Raw genomic sequence first — 22835 nt, forward strand, 5'->3', positions numbered from 1 at the left:
AGGCGGCATTGCGAAACTCAAGGTAAGATTTGGTGAAGAAGCTCGGTTCGTCGGTCATGTTGGACTATGAGTGACGTCCTTTTTCGGCGTTGAGTGTAAGTGGCAAGTTGTGCGAGTCAGACTGGGTGTTTAGCTTGGATAGCGTCGGCGGCAACATCGGCGTGTGATCGGAAACCACTTGCACAATGTTCCAGATAACGGCGGCTCGCCGAGGTGGGTCAGACATCCTCCAGAGTATTGGAATTCTGCTCCAGTATACCGTGTACTTGTTTGCTGGTTTATGGTATGAACAAGACGTGTGCAATGGCTAGCTGGGATGTGAGCCATAGACTGACATATTCCGACATACTGCGAGGCTATGCATATCACGTATACTGCCCTTCCTGGCTACGAGTTGTCCTTTGTCCTCACCTCAATGTAGTTCGAATAAAGGAGATGTTTTCTTTTCTTGTCGGTTCAAAGCGGCTGCCGAGATGTGAACTAATGGCTTCATAGTTGCGGCCGTAGTCTGTGGCGGATTTCCAGATAAGAATCCTTCACAACTATTAAAATTCAGCATCATGTCTAAAGCTATGGACGTATTGAAACGTAGTTACGGCTCCACTGTATTAAACGGTTCTGTCGACAGGTATAGCTGGGCATGGGTAGCGGCTCTTGGATCGAGCTATTTTTGTCGTTGAGCCCTTTGCAACTGGGCGCTTACCTTAGACTTGTAGTCACTCGCTTTTAGCACGTTTAATACAACAACTGTGTTACCTTTCTATTACCTTTCAGTTACCCTATATTTAGCCTTCTTTCATGATTTCTTCGGCGAATAACTCGTTCTCAAGGGGATGGCGTACCTGTCTTTCTTAGTAAACTATGTTCCTATTGTTAGAGTTGATCACAACGCACCCTTATCTTGGTTTGCACTGGTAACACTGGATTATGCGGGCGGAACAAGGCCGCTGAATCTGGTCTACTGATCCGCTTGGCTCGCAGATGCCGTGCACCAAGACTTCGATAATAGTGCAATGCCTCAGTCGAAAGGTTGGATTGCTTATTACACTACTTAATTCCATTCTAGCGCTGCCAATTAGTCCGATCCTTGCAAGTTCTCATGACTTCCTGGAGATCACAGGGCTGAGCTTGTGGGAAACCCAGAATCATCTGCAGCGATTTCCGGATTACTTAGCTAAGGAGCCCGTGTTCAATGCATCAATCATCACGCATTTTGTTCGGCACAGGTCTCAAATGAGTGACTCTCTGAGTGATTAGCCACTGCTGAACGACGTATCAAAAAGCCGTCGAGGCATTGTGTTGGCGATCTAAGCCTCAAATTTGGCGCAAGCCGTCTCGGAAAAATAACATTGACATTACATGCTCGGAATCACACCGAGACGCCCCAGGAGACGGCGCATTGAGACATGGAACCATGGACACCGCCCGAAGTAAAAAAAAAAAAAAAAAAAAGAGGAGGATGAGGCGCAGAGAACAAGTAAAAACGACCCGCATCTAATGTTTCGTGCAGGGGCAACAAAGAGTATTTATAATAAAGTCATTGATGATAACTTACATAATTGGGGTCAACCTGGATCTGGGAAGAAGCGGCACGTTGGCCATTTTATCAGCTCGAGGCTCCAACGATACTTGGTACCTGAAGTATGCCTTGATAGGCTGAAAGGGCCCAATACTGATTAGATTGAGTTTGCCTCTCTACTCTGTGCATTGCTGTAGATGTCTTGCCTAAGCCTCCACAGCATGGATAGTAGATTGTCAAACAAAAGCAAACTATGAGGTGACTTGGCAGATACTACTCTGTGCGCATATGCACGGTAACATCCGCAGATGAACAAATTTCTCTTGTGCTCATCTTTCCCAGTAATAGGGAGTATATTGGCATTGAGGCGCAAGCAGGCATCATGGCTGTTGCCGTGGCTTGCGATATCCTAAGCCATTCGCCATGTGTCATTCATGAATGAACGAGAACTGAGTTGCGTTGTCAAATGGGCGAAGTGCGTGCAGATATGCATGATACCACAAAATTCGAGACCACGGCAAAGATAGTAGAGCATTAACAATATGAGGGTAAAGAACGAGTTGGGCTGTACTTTTTGCTCGTAGACGTTGACATCTGCCGCTGCCTAGCCCCAATACTAATAAGTTTCAGAACTTAATGTTCTGTATCCGTTTGGAGGGAGGTGATGTCTCTGATGGCTACGGAGCACTTACTTTCCAAGAACACCTAAGACTGTAAGTGCTTTCATGCACTGACCTAGAAGGACAAAGACATCGTCGCTGTGTATCTCGTTCTCTATGTAGAGAAGCAACGAGAAGTAGCTATTTCTTAACGATTAGGCACGGATCCACGAAATTAAACGAAAATTGGATTGTTCGTTTGGGTCTGGTACAAAATACAGTGGATCCCACTCTCGGTTAGTTAATTAATTAGTATCTTTTTGATTAAAATTTGGCTGCCAACAATTGACTGACCTTTAGTATTATAAGATGCTTGAATAAAACAAACAACAAGCTACAAGGGCAAAAGCACCGCCGGTTATTTCATAACTCATCAAGGCGTGTAAAATATTGGCAAATGCTTTGTATACATTGTACTTCACGATTTGTCCCTGCGGCCTGTTTTGTCTTGTCTGACGTCTCAATATGCCGGGATGAAACAGTCTCAAATCATACCGCATCTACATCTAGCCACGGGACACGACACGCCTACTTGTCCAAGAACAAACATCCGCCAAACGTGGTGGACGCCCGCTCGTCTGTTGGCACTCATCATCGCCTCGATGACTGCATTGCGCCACGCCGCCTCACCTGGAAAGCGACATTAAACACGAAACTGACAAATGAATCGACGCCCATGTCTCGGGGATCGTCATCTTCCGGGGACATATTTAAGACACGGCAAAGAAACAATAGATTTTGACGGCGGCGTTATGTCTTGAATTCACTTCCGTCTCGCTCGTGGCATCGCCAGTTTCTGCTATTGGCTGCCCCAAGAAGAATGTTGAGCTGCCATCATCGATAAAATGTCGTCAAACCAGGCCAAGAAATGATGCAACCGACACACCACTCCCGTCCTCATTCGCTGTATCATCCGAACAAGACTCTGTCTTTAGACTACATGGCGCCTACCACTCCCACAGTTGTGCTAGACACAACGCTGCATGATCTTTATCAGACCGACAACGAGACCGGCCAGCAGCCGACTCTGGTGTACGCTCCTTTCCACGTCTATCATCGGGGAGCTTTTACCAAATTCATTTACCATGCTGGGCTGCGTGTAAACCAGCCTGTGGCAACGAATGAGGACGTGGTGAAGTTGCGGCTCAGGACAACACCACAGCGACACCTCTTTGCAGCTGGGCGGATGCCCGTAGTGATCCTGACGTCGAGTGAGCGCAAGTCAGAGTTGGCAGACGATGCGGCGTCGATGGACGTTGCCAGCATGCAGAAGAGCAGTTCTCTGCTCCCGCGGGAACAACGACCAGATGTGACGTTTTGGCCAAAGCCGGACGATATCCCTCTGAGACCGGGCTCCGAGATTGCTTTGAGCCGTCCGACTGATTGTCTGTCGCATTTACCGCATCTCATCGACCCGGAAGTTCACTATGAGATTCTATCGAAGCGTGGGCTGGCGCAGTCAGGGCTACCGACGCCGTCGTCAATGATTGTTGATACGGTGCTCCGCCCAGACGAGATGCGTGACCCGAAGAAAACCTCTGTAGAGGCGGCTCGGATGCTGATGGCCGTCGATACGTACAAATTGCCATTCGTAGTGAAGCTGCCTCAGTCGTCGGGGAAAGGTACTTTTATATTGTCAAACGAGGAGGAGCGTGTCCAGCTCTCGGAAATGCTCAAACCGCAGCTGCAGCAAATGCTTGAGCAGACTACGGAAGCGAACCACCAGCTACACCCTTGCTCTCTAGTCCTGCAGGACTACATTGCTGGAAAAGTCGTGGCTCTGTCGCTGTTTATTACGCGGAAAGGTCGTGCAATTTTTGTCGGTTGCTGCAAACAGAAGTTCAATGACGAGGGACAGTGGGCTGGTGGCTCTATATCTTATCCAAAACAAGCTGAGATGCGCCAGTTATATTCAGAATCCATGGAAAAGGCTGCTCTTTTTCTGCACCAAAAAGGATACTACGGACCAGCGGGTATAGATATACTCACCAGCCCGTCGGGAGAGCAGTACATCATTGACCTCAATGTTCGTATCACGGGAACGTTCAATCTCGGACTCGTCGCAGGACACTTCACCAAACGTGGCATGAATAGAGCCATGGTGGAGGCTGCGTACTTTTCCTGTTCAAGGGTGAAGTTTGAGGAGATCTTTGCACGCGAAATGCGGGAGGGACGCATCATCATCACAGCTTGGACTTACGACGAGAGCCTAGAGCTGAGTTTTGGAGTCTTCATCATTGGAGGCAGCAACCAGGGGGAAATCAAGTGGCAGTTGATGCAGGTTCAGAACCATGCGGTGTTGGGTCTGGACGCCATCGTGGAGTGTTAGACAAGTTGAAAAGCGGGTTCGAAGACTGAGTAAAGCAGATAGACAAAATTTTGGCGCAATAAACCTTCGTGTTTGCCTTGATTTGAGTTCCGTGACAAGCTCGGCGTACGGGTCCTGGAGTATTTCATCTACCGGCCAGCCATAACGCGGCGAGAAATGTGACGTATGCGAATATTGTCTGAGACAATGTAGGGCATCAAAATTAGCATGCGCTGCATAGACTCATCCTAATAATTCAGGTGACAAAGCGGTGAAGTCATGCCCTCCAGGCTGTTACCTCGCAGAAGTACTGGTGCTTTCCCGAATTCAACATTCAGTTGTCTCATCTCAATCCAAGGCGAACCCGACCGAAGTAACGACACGGCGAAAGCAAATTAGGCCATTGTTTCGGCTCATAAAGAGGAAGGTATGGCATCCTGCTCGGACACGGGAGGCAGCACCAGCAAGAATGAGGACGACAAAGCAGCTTCTTGGGTGGCGATGCCACAGAAGCAGCAGCTCGCCCTCATCGTGATGGCGAGGTTCTGCGAAACGATAGCCGATGGCAGCCTTCAGAGCTTCATAATATTCCAGCTGCGGTCATTTATGCTGCCCGACGGCTCTGCGCCGAGCACCGCCATGGTGGCTCTCCAGCTTTCCTTGCTACGGGCGAGCGTCGCGACGCCGCAGCTCGTTACTTCAACGCTTTGGGGTGTCCTGGCCGACCATCCCCGTATTGGACGGAAACCCGTCATAGTCTTCGGTCTTGCGACGGCCGGAGTCGCCAGCTTGGGCTTGGCCTTCACGAGGAGCTTCGTCGGCGCGGTGCTCTGTCGGATGCTCGTCGGATTGGCGAATGGCAACAAGCCTGCAATGAGAAGCATGATCAGAGAGATTAGCGGGGACAAATTCGAGTCGCGAGCCGTGTTGCTGCTCCCGATAGCTTTCAATATTGGATCCATTGTCGGACCAGTGCTGGGCGGGCTTCTCGCTGAGGGGGCTGTGAATGGATCACCGTGGTTGTCCAGATGGCCTTTTGCATTGCCAAACGTGGTTAATGGAATAATGCAGATGAGTTGTGCGGTCCTCATAGCGTTTCATCTCCGAGAGACTCTCAGCGACGCCAGCAAGTCAAAATGCAAACGTGGACGACGCGTATACACGTCCATGGTCCCTGAATGGGCCAGGCGACTCTATGGTCGGTATTTCCAGCGGAAACAGCAGTATGAGTTACTTGAGAACCTGGAGCAAGAGATGGAGGAGAGGGGAGAATGCGAAACAGCCGGAGCACCCAAGCTGGATGCGAAGAAACGATACGTTAGCATATGGACGCGGCGCTTGGGTTTGACGCTCGCTGCCCGCGCACTGCTGGTGATGCATATATTTTCGTATCCGGCACTTCTACTTGTCTTCACGTCGACACCACGGTACCAACCAGTCGATGCGTCTGCAACGACGACGACGGCTGCCTCAGCGGTGGCAGAGGGCAACGTCAGGACCAACGGCACTTCGGCCTATATTCCTGTTCCTGCTGGCTACCATCCACACGCGCCATTCACCTTTACGGGCGGTCTTGCATTCAAGCCGCATGACCTCGCTGCCGTGTTTGCGATCCGTGGCCTCGTGGGTCTGCTGCTGCAGCTCCTATTCTTCCCGTATCTGCGAGATGTCTTTGGCACCCTCCGACTGTATCGCTACGCTCTGCTCGTCTTCCCCGTGACGTATTTTGTCACGCCGTATCTGGCCACTATCAAGTCCTCGACGCTGCCACCGTTGCCCTCATCTGGCGTCTCGCTCTGGGTTATGGTGTCAGCCATTCTGGTGATTCAGTCAACAGCTCGTTCGCTTGCTCTGCCAGCCGGGTCGATGCTCCTCAACGCAGCGTGTCCGGATAGGTCAGTTCTCGGTACGGTTAACGGCATCGGCCAGAGCGTCTCATCGGCGGCTAGGGCCATCGGTCAACTGATGATGACAGGTTGGCTGTACGGCGTTGGCCTGAAGGTTGGCATGGTCGGTATAGCGTGGTGGGCCATGGCGGGAGTGGCCACGGCGGCTGCGGTGGCAGCGGCGTGTGTTCCGGTTGAACCCTCTAGTGAGAAGAGAGAATCGAGTACATGATGTATGATGTGACATGTCAAAAGGTCATATGGTGTTGCAGGATGTGTCGTTGGTTTGCGATGCGTTAGGTGCGTTGTAGGATGGGGGGAAAGTCTGTCTCCAATGGTTACCATGAGTGATGAGAGAGACGCAGCGAGCAGAATTAGGTCTCATATGTCTAAGACTAAGCCGAATACATGTTTGAGAATTTGTGCATTTGAATGTAGGAGTTAAAAGCATAACATCGTGTGTGATCACGGCTTCGGATCGATGAATGCGACCAGACAGCCTTGAAGGTTTGACATCTTCAATGTTGGCATGAATGAAGATTGAACGAGACATTCGTAAATTTTTATCCAATCAGAGGCAGGGAATCCCTGGACGCCTGGGCTGGCTGTGACATGACGGGCCGCCCCGCTCGCCCAATGTTGCCCGCCTTGAAGTCTGGTGACATTCAACTTCGTCTCTTGGCACAATCGTCCAAATTTGAGATCCTAGTGGCCCGTTGCCCATTTGTTGGCCGAGGCGGCATTTATCCAAATTATTTGTCATGCCTACGCTGGGGGACACAAAACCAACAGACGAGACAGACTCCAGCACCCTAGCCGCCAGCGAAGACGGTTCTGTTGCCGAGAAGCAGGGGAAATGGGCGGCAGCTCTCCGTGCCTTGAGCGACGAGGATCGTCAGTTATTTGAGAACCTACATCTAGATGCTCAGAAGCCTGCTTTGAGTGTGCTGCAAGATGTCCTCGCAGCAACTAATGAGAAGAAGGAGGAATGCGTGAAGAAGAGGATCAAGGTGAAGATCAAGGGCCGAGAGATTGTCATTCGTGATGTGCTCGACAAGATTTCTGCTTGGGTTACAAAGTTCATTGTACGCCGTCCAAACATTTTACCTATTTCATGACCAGCTCACATGCTTACAATATGGTATTCTCTGGGTTTAGAGTATAGGTGATGTTATCGTTCAGTACGACCCTGCACATGCGGCGCTGCCCTGGGCTGCGGTGCGCTTCGTGCTGCAGATATCCGTCAACGATTTCGAAATGTTTGACTTTGCACTATCATCCATAGAACGTTTGGTGAACTACATCACCATCTCCAGTATATTTGAAGTACAATATCTCCAGCCCAAGCATCACCAGTAAGTGAATTCCACTACAACGCCAACGCCGAGGGCCAGTTGACAAACCTCCAATCCAGCCTCAAGGCTTACCCTCAGCTTTCTGAGGCAGTGGAGAGTCTCTACGCAAATGTTCTAAAGTTCCTTGGATACTTGCTACGCTACTTTGGCTCCAGTACCATTGCGCGGCATCTCAAGAGCATAGTCGTATCGAAAAATGACATAGAATCCAAATTTCAGCCCATTGAAGCCGCACGGCTTAGGGTGGACGAGTTATCACGCTTGATGGCCGCGGAATATACTGAAGAAGAGTTTCAAGTCCTACAAGACAAGCTAGAAGAACTCTACAGACCCATCGCAAGAACGGCTGACCACTTGGAAGCCATCAACGACGGCTTAGAACGAGATACTCGCGTGCGCATACTCAAAGCGATTTCTACGATTCCATATCCTGTTCACCACAAAACCGCAAGAAAAGGCCGCTTGGAAGGATCAGGTGCATGGCTGCTTCGCAGCAAGGCATTTCTGGACTGGAGGTCAGAGAGCATATCTTCAGTACTATGGCTTCATGGCATACCTGGCTCAGGAAAGACAAAACTGGCTTCACTGGTTGTGGACGAACTTGTGCAAACGAACAAGGTTGCCTACTTTTATTGCATTCGAAACCCTGCTGAGCCACACCGAGGTCAATGTGACAAGGTCATGGCAAGCATTGTCCGGCAATTGGCAAGTGTCAAACCTGGTCAGCCTATACTCGACCCCGTCATCGAGCAATATCGCGAAGCGATAGATGGGTTTTCTGAGTTTGAAGATCAGGCCTGGTCTATTGAAGAGTCTGAAAGGGTGATGCTAGAGCTTCTGGCAGAATACCCCGCCGTCACCATCATTCTCGATGCATTGGATGAAGTCAATTACGAAGAAAGACAGACGCTTATGGATGTATTGTCAAGATTGATTCAAAAGTCTCCAAATCTGCTCAAAATCTTCATATCGAGCAGAGATAACTATGATATCGTCTTGCACCTGGCGGAATCGCCTAATATCTACATTGATGCTGATGAGAATGCTGAGGATATTGCTTCCTTCATGTAAGTCTCTCTCTCTTTCTTCTTAGTAGCCCTATTGTTCAGTACCGCATAGCTAACCTATGATGAACTAAAGTAACGACCGCCTTGACAATGCACGGCTCTTGCATGGAAAACTGCCGATCGAACTCCGTGACACTATTGCTCAAACCCTGAAGACCGGTGCTCGAGGCATGTAGGTTTGACCCAATCCAAATTGTCCAAGGCGACTGAAACCAAAGCGGAGAACTAACAAATAGTGTAGGTTTCGCTGGGTTGAGCTCCAGATTCAGTCCTTGGTGCCACTTAAAGTCGCGGCGGACATCCGTGATCGATTGGGAAAACTGCCACCCACTCTTGAAGGTTCTTATTGGGAGCTCTACAACACGATTTTAGAATCAGGCAAACACGCATCGAAGCTAGCCATATTCACGTTTCAGTGGCTTTTATATGCGCAGAAAGTCATTACAAAAGAGAACTTTGCCACCATCGCATCGGCGTCTTTTCAGATTGAAGAGCAGGATGGAGAAATAATGGACTCGGGTTCCCCAGAGGCTATCACAACGGGTGAGATCCTTGATGTCTGTGCCAATCTCGTTGTTCTGCGCAACGAGGTGTTCGTGCTGGCTCACTTATCCGTACGAGAATTCTTGGAAGGTCTTACTACGCGGAATGTTGATACCATGATGGCAACGAGGGGCAACGCTGCTATTGCTGCTGCGTGCCTTCGACTTTTTTTGTCGAGTGTCGAGTCCGCATACGGCGAGCTTCAACAGCCTGCTGTGGCAGACTCTGCACGAGACACCAAGCTGGCACAGACGTCAATTCAAGAGGTGACAGACACGCCTACCGAAGCAAATGAGCTATCCCAGTCCGGCCATGCTGCCAAGTCCGCCACAGCAGAAGCAGATTCGAAGGCAAATGGCAACAATTCCATCGATGATTCCTCTGTACCTGAAGCTGAAGACAACAAAACTGACCCATCTTCCGATACTTCCAATAACGATACAATTAGGATTAGGATTCAAGACCAGAAAGTGGAAACTGAGCCGATCCAAGTCAAGATCGCTACTAAACTGCTCGGTGGCCAAAATCCGCACGCATTAATCTACTCGTGCGTCCATTGGGTCGAACACGTTGCGGCATCAGCGGAGTTAAGAACCAGGCATCCTCTAGCATCACTACTCACCGGATTTCTCGTAAATGCCAAGGACTCTGAAAACGTGACGATGTCCTTTCAGGTCTGGCACGCAATGGCAGCTAATTTGAAGGACCGCAGCCAATTTCCATTCCACGGCAAGCTCCAAGAAGCGGCAGACCAACCCAGCCCCATCTGGGTGGCCTGCTTATACAATTGGCCGGAGCTGGTTCAACAAATATACCAACTCAATTGGTATGACGGCATCAACAAGGAACGATTAATCGAAAGCATCAAAGCCCCGAAGGAGTGGGACATTGTGAGCGCACATGGTTATTATCGAAAGATGACGCCGCTGGTCTACGCAGCTGTGTCGGGTGACGTAAAACTGACAACGCTGATTCTGGACAACACTGGAAAAGATATTATATGGGGAGATTTGTCAATAGGAACCCACCCACTCGTCGGTGCGGCCGCATCTGGCGACAGTGAGATGGTTTCCATGTGGCTCGAGAGAGACCATGATGGGCTCGAAACCGAGGCCGACGCTTTACGTGCAGCAGCCGGATCGGGGCGCAGGGAGACGATGACTCTTCTACTAGAGCACAATGCTGAGCTGATACTAAGAGGGGGTTATAAAGCGGTCAACTTTGCCTGTGCTAGAGGTCAAACGGAGGCAGTCGTCATGCTTGTCGAAGCTGGAGCACCAACAGTGCGTGGTGCGAACTTCGTCGCGTCTGCCACGTACTACAGGCATTACGACGTGGTCAAGTACTTGCTGGACAAACAGATCGGGCTATCAGGTCGCGCCCAGGCACTGAACCTGGCCGTATCGCACGGCGACGACAAGGGAGCGGCTATTCTTCGTGAATATGGGGCCAAGAGAGAACCTGCTGCCGTAATTCGAGCCATCAAAGCCGGGACTCGCACATCTGCTATTCGACTGATTGAAGCTGGTTTTGATGTCCAACGGCACTATTTCATCGAGCGGGATACGCCGCTTCACGTTGCGGCTCAACGAGGATATACGGACCTGGTGAGCGCATTGATCAAAGCTGGAGCTTGCGTGAATGCGAAGAATCGATCGGGACAGACGCCGCTTCATGTTGCAGCAGCGCAAAAAGGGTCTTACGATACCTGCAAGCTACTTCTCGATGGGGGAGCGGATACCTTGATAGAAGATCAGAATGAACACGTGCCTCTGGATATCGCAGAACAGGGTTCTGATGCGGTGGTCGAGAACCTGATCAGAGGCAAGATGGAAGACTTGTTCAAAGAGCTTCAAGATTGGGATAAGGCTCGCGGGCAGACCATCGCCACAGATGAAGGGTCCAAGGACCGGGAGCTTACTGTGATTGGAAAAGACGGCCACGAATTACATACGTGCGAGTGATATTTCTACCAGCCAGGTTCAACGAGTGAGCGCGGGTGAGAAATAGGTACGGTAGTGGTCCTGCGGGTGTGTTGGCAGCGGCCTGGGGTGACCGACACTGAGCATCTAAAGCCAATGAAGGAAGAGAACTGGCATACTGGGAGGATACCATCTAGAGCTCCTCTGCTCGTGAGGTTGTCATATCACTTCGTAAAGATCTGAATCAGAAACAATGTTGGCTCAGTACGCTTTTGATCATTTTCCAGTCGAGCGCAGCCACATTGCTGCGCGAGTTCAAGTGGTTCACATGGTGGGTGACCGCACTCCGAATTCGCTTGCTTCCAGGAGGATACCTCGAAGCCACACGGCGTAGCGACTCCTAGACAACTCGCAAGGCCGAGTGTATCTAAGGCCATCTGCTCAAGCTCAAAGCAGCAGGCGAAGCATTTGCTGATGGAGACTTTCCCATTCCATCCAGCTCGGGGAAGGCTAGGATTGCACGAGATGCTGGTATCGAGAAGGGTTTGGTCATGATTGCTGAGCAGCGCCGTGAGATGGCGAGTGAATGCAATGATCACCTTAGTGAGTCTGATAGTCAGTGGAAGTAAGAAAGATTGACCTTTCTTATGCTAATACAACCACACGCTGCTCTCACTATCAAGGCCCAGCACTTGTTGATTTTTCTAGTTTGGCTGAAAACAATGTGACTCCCGCGGTATATAATCATCCACTCCTTGAACAATCCAGTATCCTGCAGCTTGCGTAGAGGGCGTCGCTGTCGCATCCTTTGGCGAAGGCGGCAGCATGTTGACAGCTCGCCAGAATCTGGGGCTGGGGTAATCGTGAGTTGATTGGTTTGACTGTCGGCTTGAAGCCTCCTGCCATCGACTGTAGACACACGATGGGAGAGGGAGATATAGATGCTTGAGTCGGCCGTCTGACGAGATTTGTGTCCATCTTTCCCCTGCGTCGTAAATCATCCGCTGCCGCTTCAGGTCGTTCTTGTCCATTTGTGGCTTCTTGTCAAGAGGTTTCAGATCGCCGCCGTACAGGGAAATATGCACCATCTCGACTTGAGACATGCTGCGCAGCAACACATCGAAAGGGGAAGCATCCTCCCGGGTCGTATCAGCGACTGTCTTGCCTCGCATGCAGTACCGAATCTCGACGTGTCTGAGAGACGCCCGTCTCTGCGGCAGGATCAGCTGGGGTAAGTAGCGAAGCATATCTGACCAGTCATCAAACTTGAAGATATTGCTGCTGTAGAGAAGTCCTATGGTCTCAGTATAACTTGAACCAACACAATTTTGTTAGTTTTGCTCGGCACCTTATGATCACATGGATGAGATTGGGTGGCCGTGTGTTCAACGCTAGGCACTTACGACTGCCGACAGGAGAGGAGCCAGCCCATGACGCCGACGAGGCATTTACCAGGCATAGGCTCTCCAATTTGCCAATATGCACACGACATAGGTTCACCTTGAAGGCATCCATCTAAGGATATATGCATGGCAGACCATTTACGGGTGGGACGTTCCCGGTGACAAACGCAGCTTCGCCATTTCCACGTTTTAATTGAAGATGTGTCCCATTCGACGTCTGACGATGGCCCACGAGCAGACTGACCGGGCCAGAAGCCGGCGTGGGACTGAAGGTTTCGTTGATAGGCCTGGCGATACTCCAGCACCAAGTGCAATCCACGGTCTCCAAAGGCGGCTGTGATGATTTTCTCACGAATATTCGCTGGAAGTTCAAAAAAGGAGCCGTTGTTGCGGGTCCAATCACTGTCAGGACGGAACTGAGCCGTAGGTGTTAAAGGGCGACGGTGCGTGTTGCTAGCGATGTTGCTCAGGCACAGCTCCTTGAGCGAGTTTTGTCGCTCATTGTGGGCGTTTTCCTTTCCATTGTGCTGGCGTTGAGCTGCTTTGCGGTGGATCCAGTCAGACAACTTGTTGGGCATGCCTGGTGATTTGCAAATATATGTGAGAGTGGACTTAGGAATTTGTACAAGTAAAATAAGACGAAACGATGGGCTTGGGCTGTTGTGTCGTCCACGCGGCGATGGCGTTGAGTGCGAGTTGAGGAAATGACGGTCTGATGTCCTCCGTAACCAAGCGCCTATGATTGAGTCGAGGTCGGGGCGGCGCCCACTGATATAGCCCGTGGTGGCCTGCATGTGTAGTATTGAGCTGGTTTGCTCCACCTGAAGCGCGACCCCAGCCTGCCTATGGCCCGCGGGGTGCCTTTTACGGGACATCGGACGCTATGCTCGATCTTATCCTCTAGAATTTAACTGATCAATGTCTGGTCTGGCGTGGTGCACTGCCGGAGAAAGTAATTTCCCGACATTGCCTCACCCCTTCCTTCCCAAAATCCGTCCTCGATACTCTAATCCTGTCGCTGCACAGATGCCATACGTTTTCATTCTTTCCATTTGTTGGTTGAGGCTTTGCTGAAGACAATAGGTGACTCAGACTACAATGTTCGCACCCGAAGCTTTCAGATTATTTACCCATTGGCGCGGGACATCTGGCTACGTAACGGTTTACAGTTACTTGTCTGTTGTCCCACATGATGGATCAACAATTCCACCAGGGTGCATGAATGGCAACGGCGATAGAGTAGTTGAGTCAGTCAACCACGTAATTTACACAATCCTGGCTTGGTAATGTTATCAGTTTAGAGCAGGTCGTCGTTGGCTGAAGAGCCCGGCTGAATAGAAGATAGCAGAGGAGTCTACTACACGGAGCAAGTTTGTAGACAAACTTGTCCCTTACTGGGCTAGACATACTAGGTGGTTTGGTGGGCGTCTGATAGCCTGGTGCTAGATGACACTGCGACTTGCATAAGCTCTCGTCAACATCCATACCTTGCGGAGCATTAGTCCCGACCAGTCCTTCTAGAAGGTTGGTCCCCTCAGGTTGCTAGTCCACATGGCGGTACATAATAACGGCTAGCACAGCATTGAGAGCAGCCGCAAACACCTTAACCCCGGGGCACGCTGTTACCCATCATGTAGCTCTCCTTGTTTGTTACCTTGATATGGTTGTCTATTGATACCTGCCGCCCTGTGTGCTACGGTATATCCAGACGGATAATCACAGGCGGTAAACTGTGACATGTACAGCTTGTGTCAGTGACTCAGCGGTAGGACTTGACATTTCCGAGACGGTGACACACAAAACTCAGAGCAAACGCTGGCCCAATTCTCTGCAAGTAGCCTCAGCAGAAATGCTTGTCAAACAGAGCACAAATTCCCGATCTCGTGAGTCCTCACCACTGCTCTTGTGGATATCGGGATGATGCATCACCTGATGATGCGCAAACGGTGACTGATTCAATTCTATTGGATTTTTGATTGCTTGACGAGGATTCTATGCGGTATATATGTTTATTCCCTGACACGGGAAATGAGCCGTTGAGCTTCTGAGGCCATGATCCAGCCAACAGACGACTCTATTTCACCCACCTGAGTCCGGTGGCTTTTTCTGGTTGGCTATTCTTTGGGGCTCCTAATTTCCTTATTTCTTTATCAAATCATCTGGAAATCATGGTTAATCATATCGAATCTGCCTCCCCGTTGGCAGAGTTGACCAACCAAGTACCCGTGGCACCGGAAAGCAACGTAGTAAAGAGTCCAGTTGCCCGCGCCCACCGTCCCGCCGCGATCGTCAAACCAAGAAGCATTTCACAGGTCCAGACATGCGTCCGATGGGCGTTGAAGCACAATGTCGGCTTGACCATCCTGGGTGGCGGCCACAGCGGCCACTGCCTCCAGCCCAACGTTGTGGCAATCGACATGAGCGCCTTCAATCAAGTATACATTGTTACTGATGAGGAAAGTAAACGAGCATCCGGAAATGATATGGGGTTGATCGTGGCGGGCGGAGGTTGTAAGGCCGGGGATATTATCCGGCAAAGCTTGCAGGCGGGCATGACAGTCCCCCTCGGCAGTCGACCTAGTGTAGGAGCTGGACTCTGGTTACAGGGCGGTATCGGCCATCTGGCTAGACTACATGGGCTGTCGTGCGATGCTATCGTAGGCGCTGTGATGGTAAGTGTCAGATCGGGCGAGGTGTTCTTGGTTGGTCATGTACCGAGTCAACACCGTCCAAGACTTGGTGTACGGCCAGAAAATGATGGCGATTTACTATGGGCGTTGAAAGGTGCGGGGACGGACTTTGGTTTTGTTGTGAGCGTTACTTTCAAGGCCTACGCCGCTCCGTCGTACTCGGTTCGAAACTGGGTTATTCCGTTTGCAGATGATGCCCAAGCGAGTCTCAAGCTTAGAGCTTTCGATGAGCTTGTTACTACTCAGCTTCCCCAGAGCTGTTCAGCAGAGGCGCACATGTACTTCGAGGATGACCAGCTACGATTCGGTGTGCATATATGTGAGTCGTCAACTACTGAAACTACACCCAGTCATGTCACAGGCATGTCGGCAGTTACGGAACTGGAACCGGACGAGGATGTCAAAGGCCTAGACGGTGTTGAGGTTTTTGAGCACGAAATGTGCGTGGTTAGACTCCGTGGCGGTTACGGCAGCAAAACCTCATCATTCAAGCGATGCATCTTCCTAAAGTACGTTGGATCACCACATATCTCCACTCATCTTATCACGGCTCTAAAGACCCGTCCGACTCCGATGTGTTATCTTCAGCTTCGGCATGTTGGAGGAGCAGTCAAGGCTGTCTCAGCCGGCGCTACTGCGTTTGGCTGCCGAGATTGGAATTTTGCTTTCGTGATAAGCGGTGTCTGGCCTCGTCATCAAGACAACACTGAGACAGCTCGATCTGCGGTGCGGTGGGTTTACGATGTCACGGAGAAGTTGCTACCATTCTGCTCCGGCGTTTACGGAGCCGATCTCGGGCCGGATCCGAGAGACACGGCGCTAGCGGCAAAGGCTTTTGGACCGAACGGCCCGCGTCTTGCCCGGCTTAAGCGAAGCTGGGATCCGCACAATGTACTGGCCTTTGCTTGTCCACTGCCACCAGTCTCGGCACCAAAGCTCATCATTCTTGTTACCGGGGAAAGTTGTGCTGGGAAGGACTACTGTGCCGACGTCTGGGTCTCCGTGTTTAACTCTCTCGCAACCGGACGTCTCGCGGCTCGTTCCATTGGCATTGGTGATGGAACCAAGCGGGCGTATGCGGCACCGGTGCTGACTTGGATCGCTTGATTTCGGACCGCCATTACAAGGAACGGCACCGGTTTGCTCTGACGACCTTTTTCCAGAATCAGGTGCAGCAGCGACCCCAGCTACCTGAGGAGAATTTCCTCAAGGCAGTGGACTGTGGTCCAGACGTAGACGTGCTGCTGATTACTGGGGTGAGAGATGAATGGGCCACTGCAACGTTTGCGCACTTAGTGCCAGAGAGTAGACTGCTCGAGATTCGTGTCCAAGCTAGCACACAGACACGGAGCTTGCGTCGAGGCTGTCAAGGTTCCGATGATGTTGTCGACGATACACCAAGCGAAAGCGACTACACCTCCTGTCCCACTCTCATTTTCAACGACTCAGCCGACTCCGAGGCCGTTGAAGGATTCGCTAAAACCCATCTAACTCAGTACTTTCACCACGACTTGCATCGGCTAGCTGCTATGGTCACCCCCATCGCCAACTTTCCAAGTCCCGGCATCACGTTCCAGCACGTGTTCGACATCTCACAGCAACCAGGAGGGTTAGCCTTATGTACGTCCTTGCTACAAAGTCATTTCGTCGGTGACTGGCGCAAGATTGATAATGTGGTATGTTGCGAGGCGGGTGGCTTTATTTTTGCCGCTCCACCGGCCGCGCGATTGGGAAGCCTTTGGCCCTGGTTCGTAATGCTGGTAAACTTCCACCGCCAATCGTGTCAGCGAGAAAATCTACGTCACATATTTCGTCTTTGCTCGCTGATGGTGCCGGAGACAAAAGATTTGAGATGGAATGGAATGTGGTACCCATGGGTGCGTCGGTCGTCATTGTGGACGATGTGCTTGCCTCGGGACGGACGCTCTGTGCTGTGCTGAGGTTGTTGGGCGAGGCTGGGATCGGTGCTGATCTTGTGAGTGTTATGGTTGTGGCGGAGTTTCCTGCTCATCGGGGAAGAGATCTGTTGCATTCGTGTGGGTTTGGTAAAGTTCGTGTTCAGAGTTTGTTGGTGTTTGGTGGTGTTTAGTGTGAAAGACAGAGCCAGATAGCATGTGCCACAGCTTATGGACAAGACAAAGAGGAGATACATTTTTTTAGAGTCCGTACCTACCCTTGGCATGGGCCGACGCTTTGGTATAGCAGTTGGAACTCTGCTCATTCTGCAGGCAAGATGGACATGCGGGCAGTTGCGGGTGTCTTAAACAATCTCATCGCAGTGGGCCGAGTCAAAACATTACACCACATTATACATCTGTAAATCCAACCATACATTGGTCGCTTTTACGCCGTGTCTTTTCCCGCGCCAATAATACTTACTGTGGCGTCAAAACCATTATGATATCGGAATTTCGTCCCCAGAAGCCTGAATCTGGGTGACATCAACGGTCTCGCTGAGGTATTGCGGGCATTATAGGGCGGAATGCTGGCGGGGACTAGACCGAACTTGTCTTGGAGCGTAGTTCTAGACTGCATATATATCTTACAACCTGCCCAAAAGATCGGAAAAATGAGCCTGTTGTTAAAGTACCTGGCCTGGAGATTGATGTGACAAATCTTAACTGCAAGAAAGGTATGTTTTCTCTTGTTATTTAATACGATAGTTCTTTTACTCTACTCTGTGTTTCCTAAAGTATTTATTGCTAATTTACCAAACAGTATTATCTGCCAAAGACCTGGGCAATCTCCAGAAGTCTTGCCGTTGTTCTTATCCTCTTATTGAGGTCGGAGTACAGTACAATATACTGGGAATTGATAATAGCATCTGTGTTGCCACCTGTAGATAGCCTCAAATGCCACCATCCAAAAATCTACATGGTAGTGTGTGGAGGATTTACGCGTACGTGGCTGCTGAGAAGGAAATCTAGCCTCGCAAGCTGCAGCGGAATTGCCTATGTAGCCATGCTAAGCTAATCTAGCCTAGGTTACATATTTAATCACATACAGACGTACTCTTCCTGAGTGGATATCACTGTCATGAAAGCACAACCTGGGTCATGATTCACATGATTGAGAACCACTCCAGTCATGTACATGCACGGTGTATCACTTTCGAAATCCGTGGTTCTGCTGGGGCCTCCTGATTAATTTTGCCTTTGGCAAACACAGCCGCGGCGTGGCTCGCAGTGGCGGTCTACTCAACTTGCCAGCTGGTGTAGTCATTATGGAAAGCGCAGGGAACTATGAAATTGGAAGTACCCGAGTAAAGAGAGGAGGGATGAGAGGAAAAGCAAGAATTCCCTGGCACAGATGATAAGTACAAAAGCCTCAGTGTAGCAGCCTCGGTGGCGGTGGTTCAGCATCACCATCATTATCAACAATATCATCATCGTCATCATCATCACCGGCAGCCGCAGAAGAAGACTGGCCACACTCTCTCATTCTTCCTGTATTACTAGATCGACAGAGTCCGCTGCTCAAATGCACTTTTAGACCGTACCGGCGGCGTACCAAAGTTTAGAACGGTAACAGCATCCCATATACCTCGTGCCACTACTTCTCATCTCCCGCAGGATGCACCACCTCGCACCCGATAACACCTAGTGTTTTTGCTAAATTCTGGAGCGTCGGGACACTAGAAACGTAAATTCCTTAGTATTTGATAGATGAAAGAAAGCCAACATCTTGCCTGTTGACTTACAGGCGTCTCAGAGAGGCAAGGGAATGTCCCTAAGATAGGAAGATCACAGGTACCGTGTGGATGAGCGCGAGAATGTCTGTTACCGCGGCGAAAGCACCACTGGCGGAGCATAGTTTAGTTAGTTTATTACTTAACCGTCGGTTCTGGTCTGTATTTCTCGTCAAGATTGTTGGTACGAACCCCTGGTACAGCTTTGCCAGGGTGCAAGCTGATTGCGCCGCATGCGGATAGGGCACTGACAAAAGCCGCGGTAAACTTCATCTTGGAGAAGCGAAATAGGGATTTAAATACACAGAATGGTAGGCAAATATTAATTAATTAACACAACAGTCAGAGGGAAAGAATAAGAACAGAGACTCAAAACAGAGGGAATTAGTTTATTTTATGGTTGACAGGTCTAATTGTTGTGCTCACTAAAGCGGGTAGTATCAACGGCCAAACAGGTAGAAACTATTGTTCAAATTGTGTATACCATCGCTTAGTGAGACATACAGATGGGGTTTTTAACACTGTTTGAGATAGCTTACGTGGCTCCAAGAACAATAGTTGGCTATTAAAAGCAGCAGGTTTATTCCGTGCTATTGTGCTGAACCGAATTAACCAAACCCACACATTGCCATCACCGGCAGGATAGCCATGGACACCATTCATTGACACACGGAATCAATCGATTGACTTGACTATCCGAAAGAATGCAAATGGTACTTCTTTATAGTGATATTCGTGAGTTTTATCTTCTTGAGCGGACTTTTAGTAACGGTGCTGGATCTTTTTTAGCGAGAGTCATGCTCACAGCCATAGGAAGAAGGTTAGAAACAAGGTTAGACAGAAGGCTAAATCAACTCCCGTTGACGTATTCCCATCAGCCTATTTGGGAAACTTGCATTTTCTTCGCGACACTTAGGCTAAACCCCAACTTCTGGTAGACCAGATTTCTGCAACATTACCGCCACTTAAGACACTTTGAAGTCAATACAGCACAAGCGTCCGTCCGTACCTCGGGTATAAAGATATCAAAAGCACTTGAGAATCCCATGTGCACATTTCCTTCACTTCTTCAACACAGCCATACCAGTGGGCCAGTCATCTTTTCAAGCTTCCCCTAGGAAGTCGGGGTTGAAAGTTTCCTAACCCACCCGACACTACCCTTGTTGTTACATTTTGTCGTAGGCGAGACTGACGCACTCTGAATGTCACTGCGGAGTATCCCATGTCCACATACTCGGGCATTTCCATTATTCATAATGACCCGCCCTTGTGCTCCGAGTCAGTCCCACGGGGAATATGCTTCCTGGACCCAGCCAGCCTACTTATTGTGCGTTGTTTTGAATCTGGGGTTATCCCAGTATTACGACTCGTCACTTCCATGTTGCGCTGTTGCGGCGCCAGAGCCCGCCTTGACAGCATAAATTGAGCTCAGTTTTTGTGCCTGGTCAGAGCGTTTTAATCGAACGACTTTGAAAACCCTTACCCTACCGACATGAAGTTTCTCATAGATGGGATGGAATTTCTGCCAAGCTTCGTTCCTAGACTTAACATGCAAGGCTACTCTGCACTGAAGAAGGTTTGGCACTCTTTAAGTAGCTGGTCGCCTGATCACACGGCAGTTCCACCAGGAGCGGACCGAATTGCCACTTGAGGTTCTCTCCCCCTGATCCCGCCATCTCGTGAACTTTTCTCTTTCCGCTCTGGGAAGTATTGCCGGTCAATTAAATCGCCAAAAGGTTGTACCCGCTTGCGAACATGGATAACTACAGCTGGGGTTGGCAAACCTGCAGGAAGTGGCCGTTTCGACCCAGATATCATTGGATCCATCATATGCCCGTTGTTCTTTTTAGCTCGTTATACTCCCATAGTGTTGAATACATCTTAACATGCAGCGTATAGGATGTGGGGCGTGTGATTGATTGCGACTATGTCTTTGCATGTCTACCGTTGTGGGGGAACGGTGACAATGCGAGACGAGACTGAGAGATGTTGCATATCCACTCGTATCCGCGTACGCAGAAAGGCCAAGCATTCAAATTCAGTTCGTCCTGAGTTATTGGCTTCCTACGCTCCTGCCACGCTTAGGCGGTAATATCTCAATGAAGCAGCCGGCACATCAACTAGTCTATGGGCCGAGAAACTCGCAACAAGGGAGGTAAATCGTATAAGAAGCGCTCTGTTTCCTCCCAAGATGACGCGTAAGGGCAGCAGACGAGTCAGCTGTTCCTTCGAGACTTGTTCTTGCCTGGTTTGTCTGCTGGTTCAGATCTGGGATTATAATCTTGTTTTTCATCTTGCGTTGTTGGATTCTTCAAGATGCTGTTCAAGGCTCTTCTTGGGTTTGTTGCCATCGTGGCTGCAAACCCGGTAGACATGGCTAAATATACCAAGGCATTTGATACGAGAGGTACGTCTGAGCATTGTGGACTCTATCGCACCGTATTCTAACGAGCAACATATCTCTAGATGTGGGCTATGGCGTCTCTAATGGGGTCTTTAACAATATGAAATTCTACACCCAGCATGCTGCCGCCGCATACTGTAACTACGATAGACCCCCGGGCCAAATGATTGAGTGCACCAACAATGCCTGTCCTCTAGTCACCCAGAATAAGGCTACTATTGTGGATTCCATGGTGTGAGTTCTCATTTTCAACCATTAATCCCTGTACAAATTCTCAGCCGGAGTCTTCAGTGGCTTCGGTGGACAAGTGTTTGGACTTCAAATTCTAACAAAACGCTCGCTATCAGTGGCTTGTTCACCGGAATTGGCGCCTACGTAGCCGTCGATGAAGTCCGTAACGAGACTGTTCTTTCCATCCGCGGCAGTAGCAACATCCGTAACTGGATTACCAACGTGGTAGTCTTGTTTCGCGACTGCAGTTTCACAAGTGATTGCAAGGTTCATGCTGGCTTTGCTACAGCCTGGGACGAGATTGCCAGTGAAGCTGTTACTGCTATTCTAGACGCGCATAAGAAGAACCCAAACTACAAGATTGTTCTAACGGGTCACTCGCTCGGAGGAGCAGTAGCAACTATTGCCGCTGCCACCCTTCGTAAAGCGGGTGTTCCACTTGAACTGTACACCTATGGCAGTCCTCGCGTTGGCAATGATAGGTTTGCTACGTGGTTCTCTGAACAACAAGGCGGCCACTGGCGGGTTACTCACGGAAACGACGCTGTGCCTCGTCTTCCTAGTATCTCATTTGGCTATCGTCATACCACGCCCGAGTACTGGTTGCCTGGGTTCTGGTTGTATCCTTGGAGGACTGACTACACCGCTGGGGAGGTCCAAGTCTGTCATGGCATTGCCAACAACCAATGCAACGGTCAGAATACGCTACTTCACAGCATTGTGGCTCACTTGCATTATCTTGGCAGCACAGCAAGTTGTGTTAATCCTCTTATAGGGATGAGGGATACGTCAGAGACGGAGGAGTTGTCCCAGGAAGTCCAGGAGCAGCTGATCAAATTGGCCCTGGAGGATGAGAAATATTTGAGGGAACATGATCTCTAAATCGACCTGTTTATTGTAGGAAGACGGTGTTTCCAGCGGAGGAGATGAATGCGAATGAACCTACTTTTCGCTGCACTTATACCCAAATTTACGTTTTCTATCAATTTTACAATCACATTCATATCGCAGTATATACGAAATGTAGGACTGGAGACGGATGCTATTAATACATATTTGGAAGTATAGCATATAGCTCCTGGTTGTGTAACCTAAATATCAGAGGCCGCGTCGTGCAGCGCCGTATCAGTAGCCCATTCTAAATCTATGGCCAGATGTCA

At 49.9% G+C, this 22835-nt stretch overlaps 8 protein-coding genes across 8 annotated transcripts; 7 read left to right on the top strand and 1 right to left on the bottom strand.

Moving 5' to 3' along the window:
• Window positions 1–2575: 2575 nt before the first annotated feature.
• Window positions 2576–2920, top strand: VFPPC_15718 (hypothetical protein; the record flags this gene model as incomplete). The annotated part of the gene is made up of 1 exon (XM_018293471.2): window positions 2576–2920. One exon carries the CDS (start codon window positions 2576–2578, stop codon window positions 2918–2920), a length of 345 nt encoding a protein of 114 aa, XP_018144508.2.
• Window positions 2921–3118: 198 nt separating this feature from the next.
• Window positions 3119–4507, top strand: VFPPC_04021 (solid-state culture specific protein; the record flags this gene model as incomplete). The annotated part of the gene is made up of 1 exon (XM_018283437.1): window positions 3119–4507. The coding sequence occupies one exon, from the start codon at window positions 3119–3121 to the stop codon at window positions 4505–4507; it is 1389 nt and encodes a 462-aa protein (XP_018144509.1).
• Window positions 4508–4915: 408 nt separating this feature from the next.
• On the top strand, window positions 4916–6604 carry VFPPC_04022 (MFS transporter; the record flags this gene model as incomplete). The annotated part of the gene is made up of 1 exon (XM_018283438.2): window positions 4916–6604. The coding sequence occupies one exon, from the start codon at window positions 4916–4918 to the stop codon at window positions 6602–6604; it is 1689 nt and encodes a 562-aa protein (XP_018144510.2).
• Window positions 6605–7133: 529 nt separating this feature from the next.
• Window positions 7134–11301, top strand: VFPPC_04023 (ankyrin repeat-containing protein; the record flags this gene model as incomplete). Its single annotated transcript, XM_018283439.1, has 5 exons — window positions 7134–7457; window positions 7531–7727; window positions 7787–8794; window positions 8868–8966; window positions 9036–11301. The coding sequence occupies 5 exons, from the start codon at window positions 7134–7136 to the stop codon at window positions 11299–11301; spliced, it is 3894 nt and encodes a 1297-aa protein (XP_018144511.1).
• Window positions 11302–11963: 662 nt separating this feature from the next.
• VFPPC_04024 (hypothetical protein) lies at window positions 11964–13240 on the bottom strand (the record flags this gene model as incomplete). Its single annotated transcript, XM_022428373.1, has 2 exons — window positions 11964–12570; window positions 12663–13240. The coding sequence occupies 2 exons, from the start codon at window positions 13238–13240 to the stop codon at window positions 11964–11966; spliced, it is 1185 nt and encodes a 394-aa protein (XP_022284438.1).
• A 520-nt stretch (window positions 13241–13760) lies between these two features.
• On the top strand, window positions 13761–13949 carry VFPPC_15719 (hypothetical protein; the record flags this gene model as incomplete). The annotated part of the gene is made up of 1 exon (XM_018293472.1): window positions 13761–13949. One exon carries the CDS (start codon window positions 13761–13763, stop codon window positions 13947–13949), a length of 189 nt encoding a protein of 62 aa, XP_018144513.1.
• An 881-nt stretch (window positions 13950–14830) lies between these two features.
• On the top strand, window positions 14831–17203 carry VFPPC_04025 (phosphoribosyl transferase domain-containing protein; the record flags this gene model as incomplete). Its single annotated transcript, XM_022428374.1, has 3 exons — window positions 14831–16438; window positions 16516–17028; window positions 17198–17203. 3 exons carry the CDS (start codon window positions 14831–14833, stop codon window positions 17201–17203), a joined length of 2127 nt encoding a protein of 708 aa, XP_022284439.1.
• Window positions 17204–21356: 4153 nt separating this feature from the next.
• VFPPC_04026 (lipase) lies at window positions 21357–22557 on the top strand (the record flags this gene model as incomplete). Its single annotated transcript, XM_018283442.1, has 3 exons — window positions 21357–21447; window positions 21507–21678; window positions 21792–22557. The coding sequence occupies 3 exons, from the start codon at window positions 21357–21359 to the stop codon at window positions 22555–22557; spliced, it is 1029 nt and encodes a 342-aa protein (XP_018144515.1).
• Window positions 22558–22835: the final 278 nt, after the last annotated feature.

The sequence above is a fragment of the Pochonia chlamydosporia genome, chromosome 3 (assembly GCF_001653235.2).
Source record: "Pochonia chlamydosporia 170 chromosome 3, whole genome shotgun sequence".
Classification (NCBI taxonomy): domain Eukaryota; kingdom Fungi; phylum Ascomycota; class Sordariomycetes; order Hypocreales; family Clavicipitaceae; genus Pochonia; species Pochonia chlamydosporia.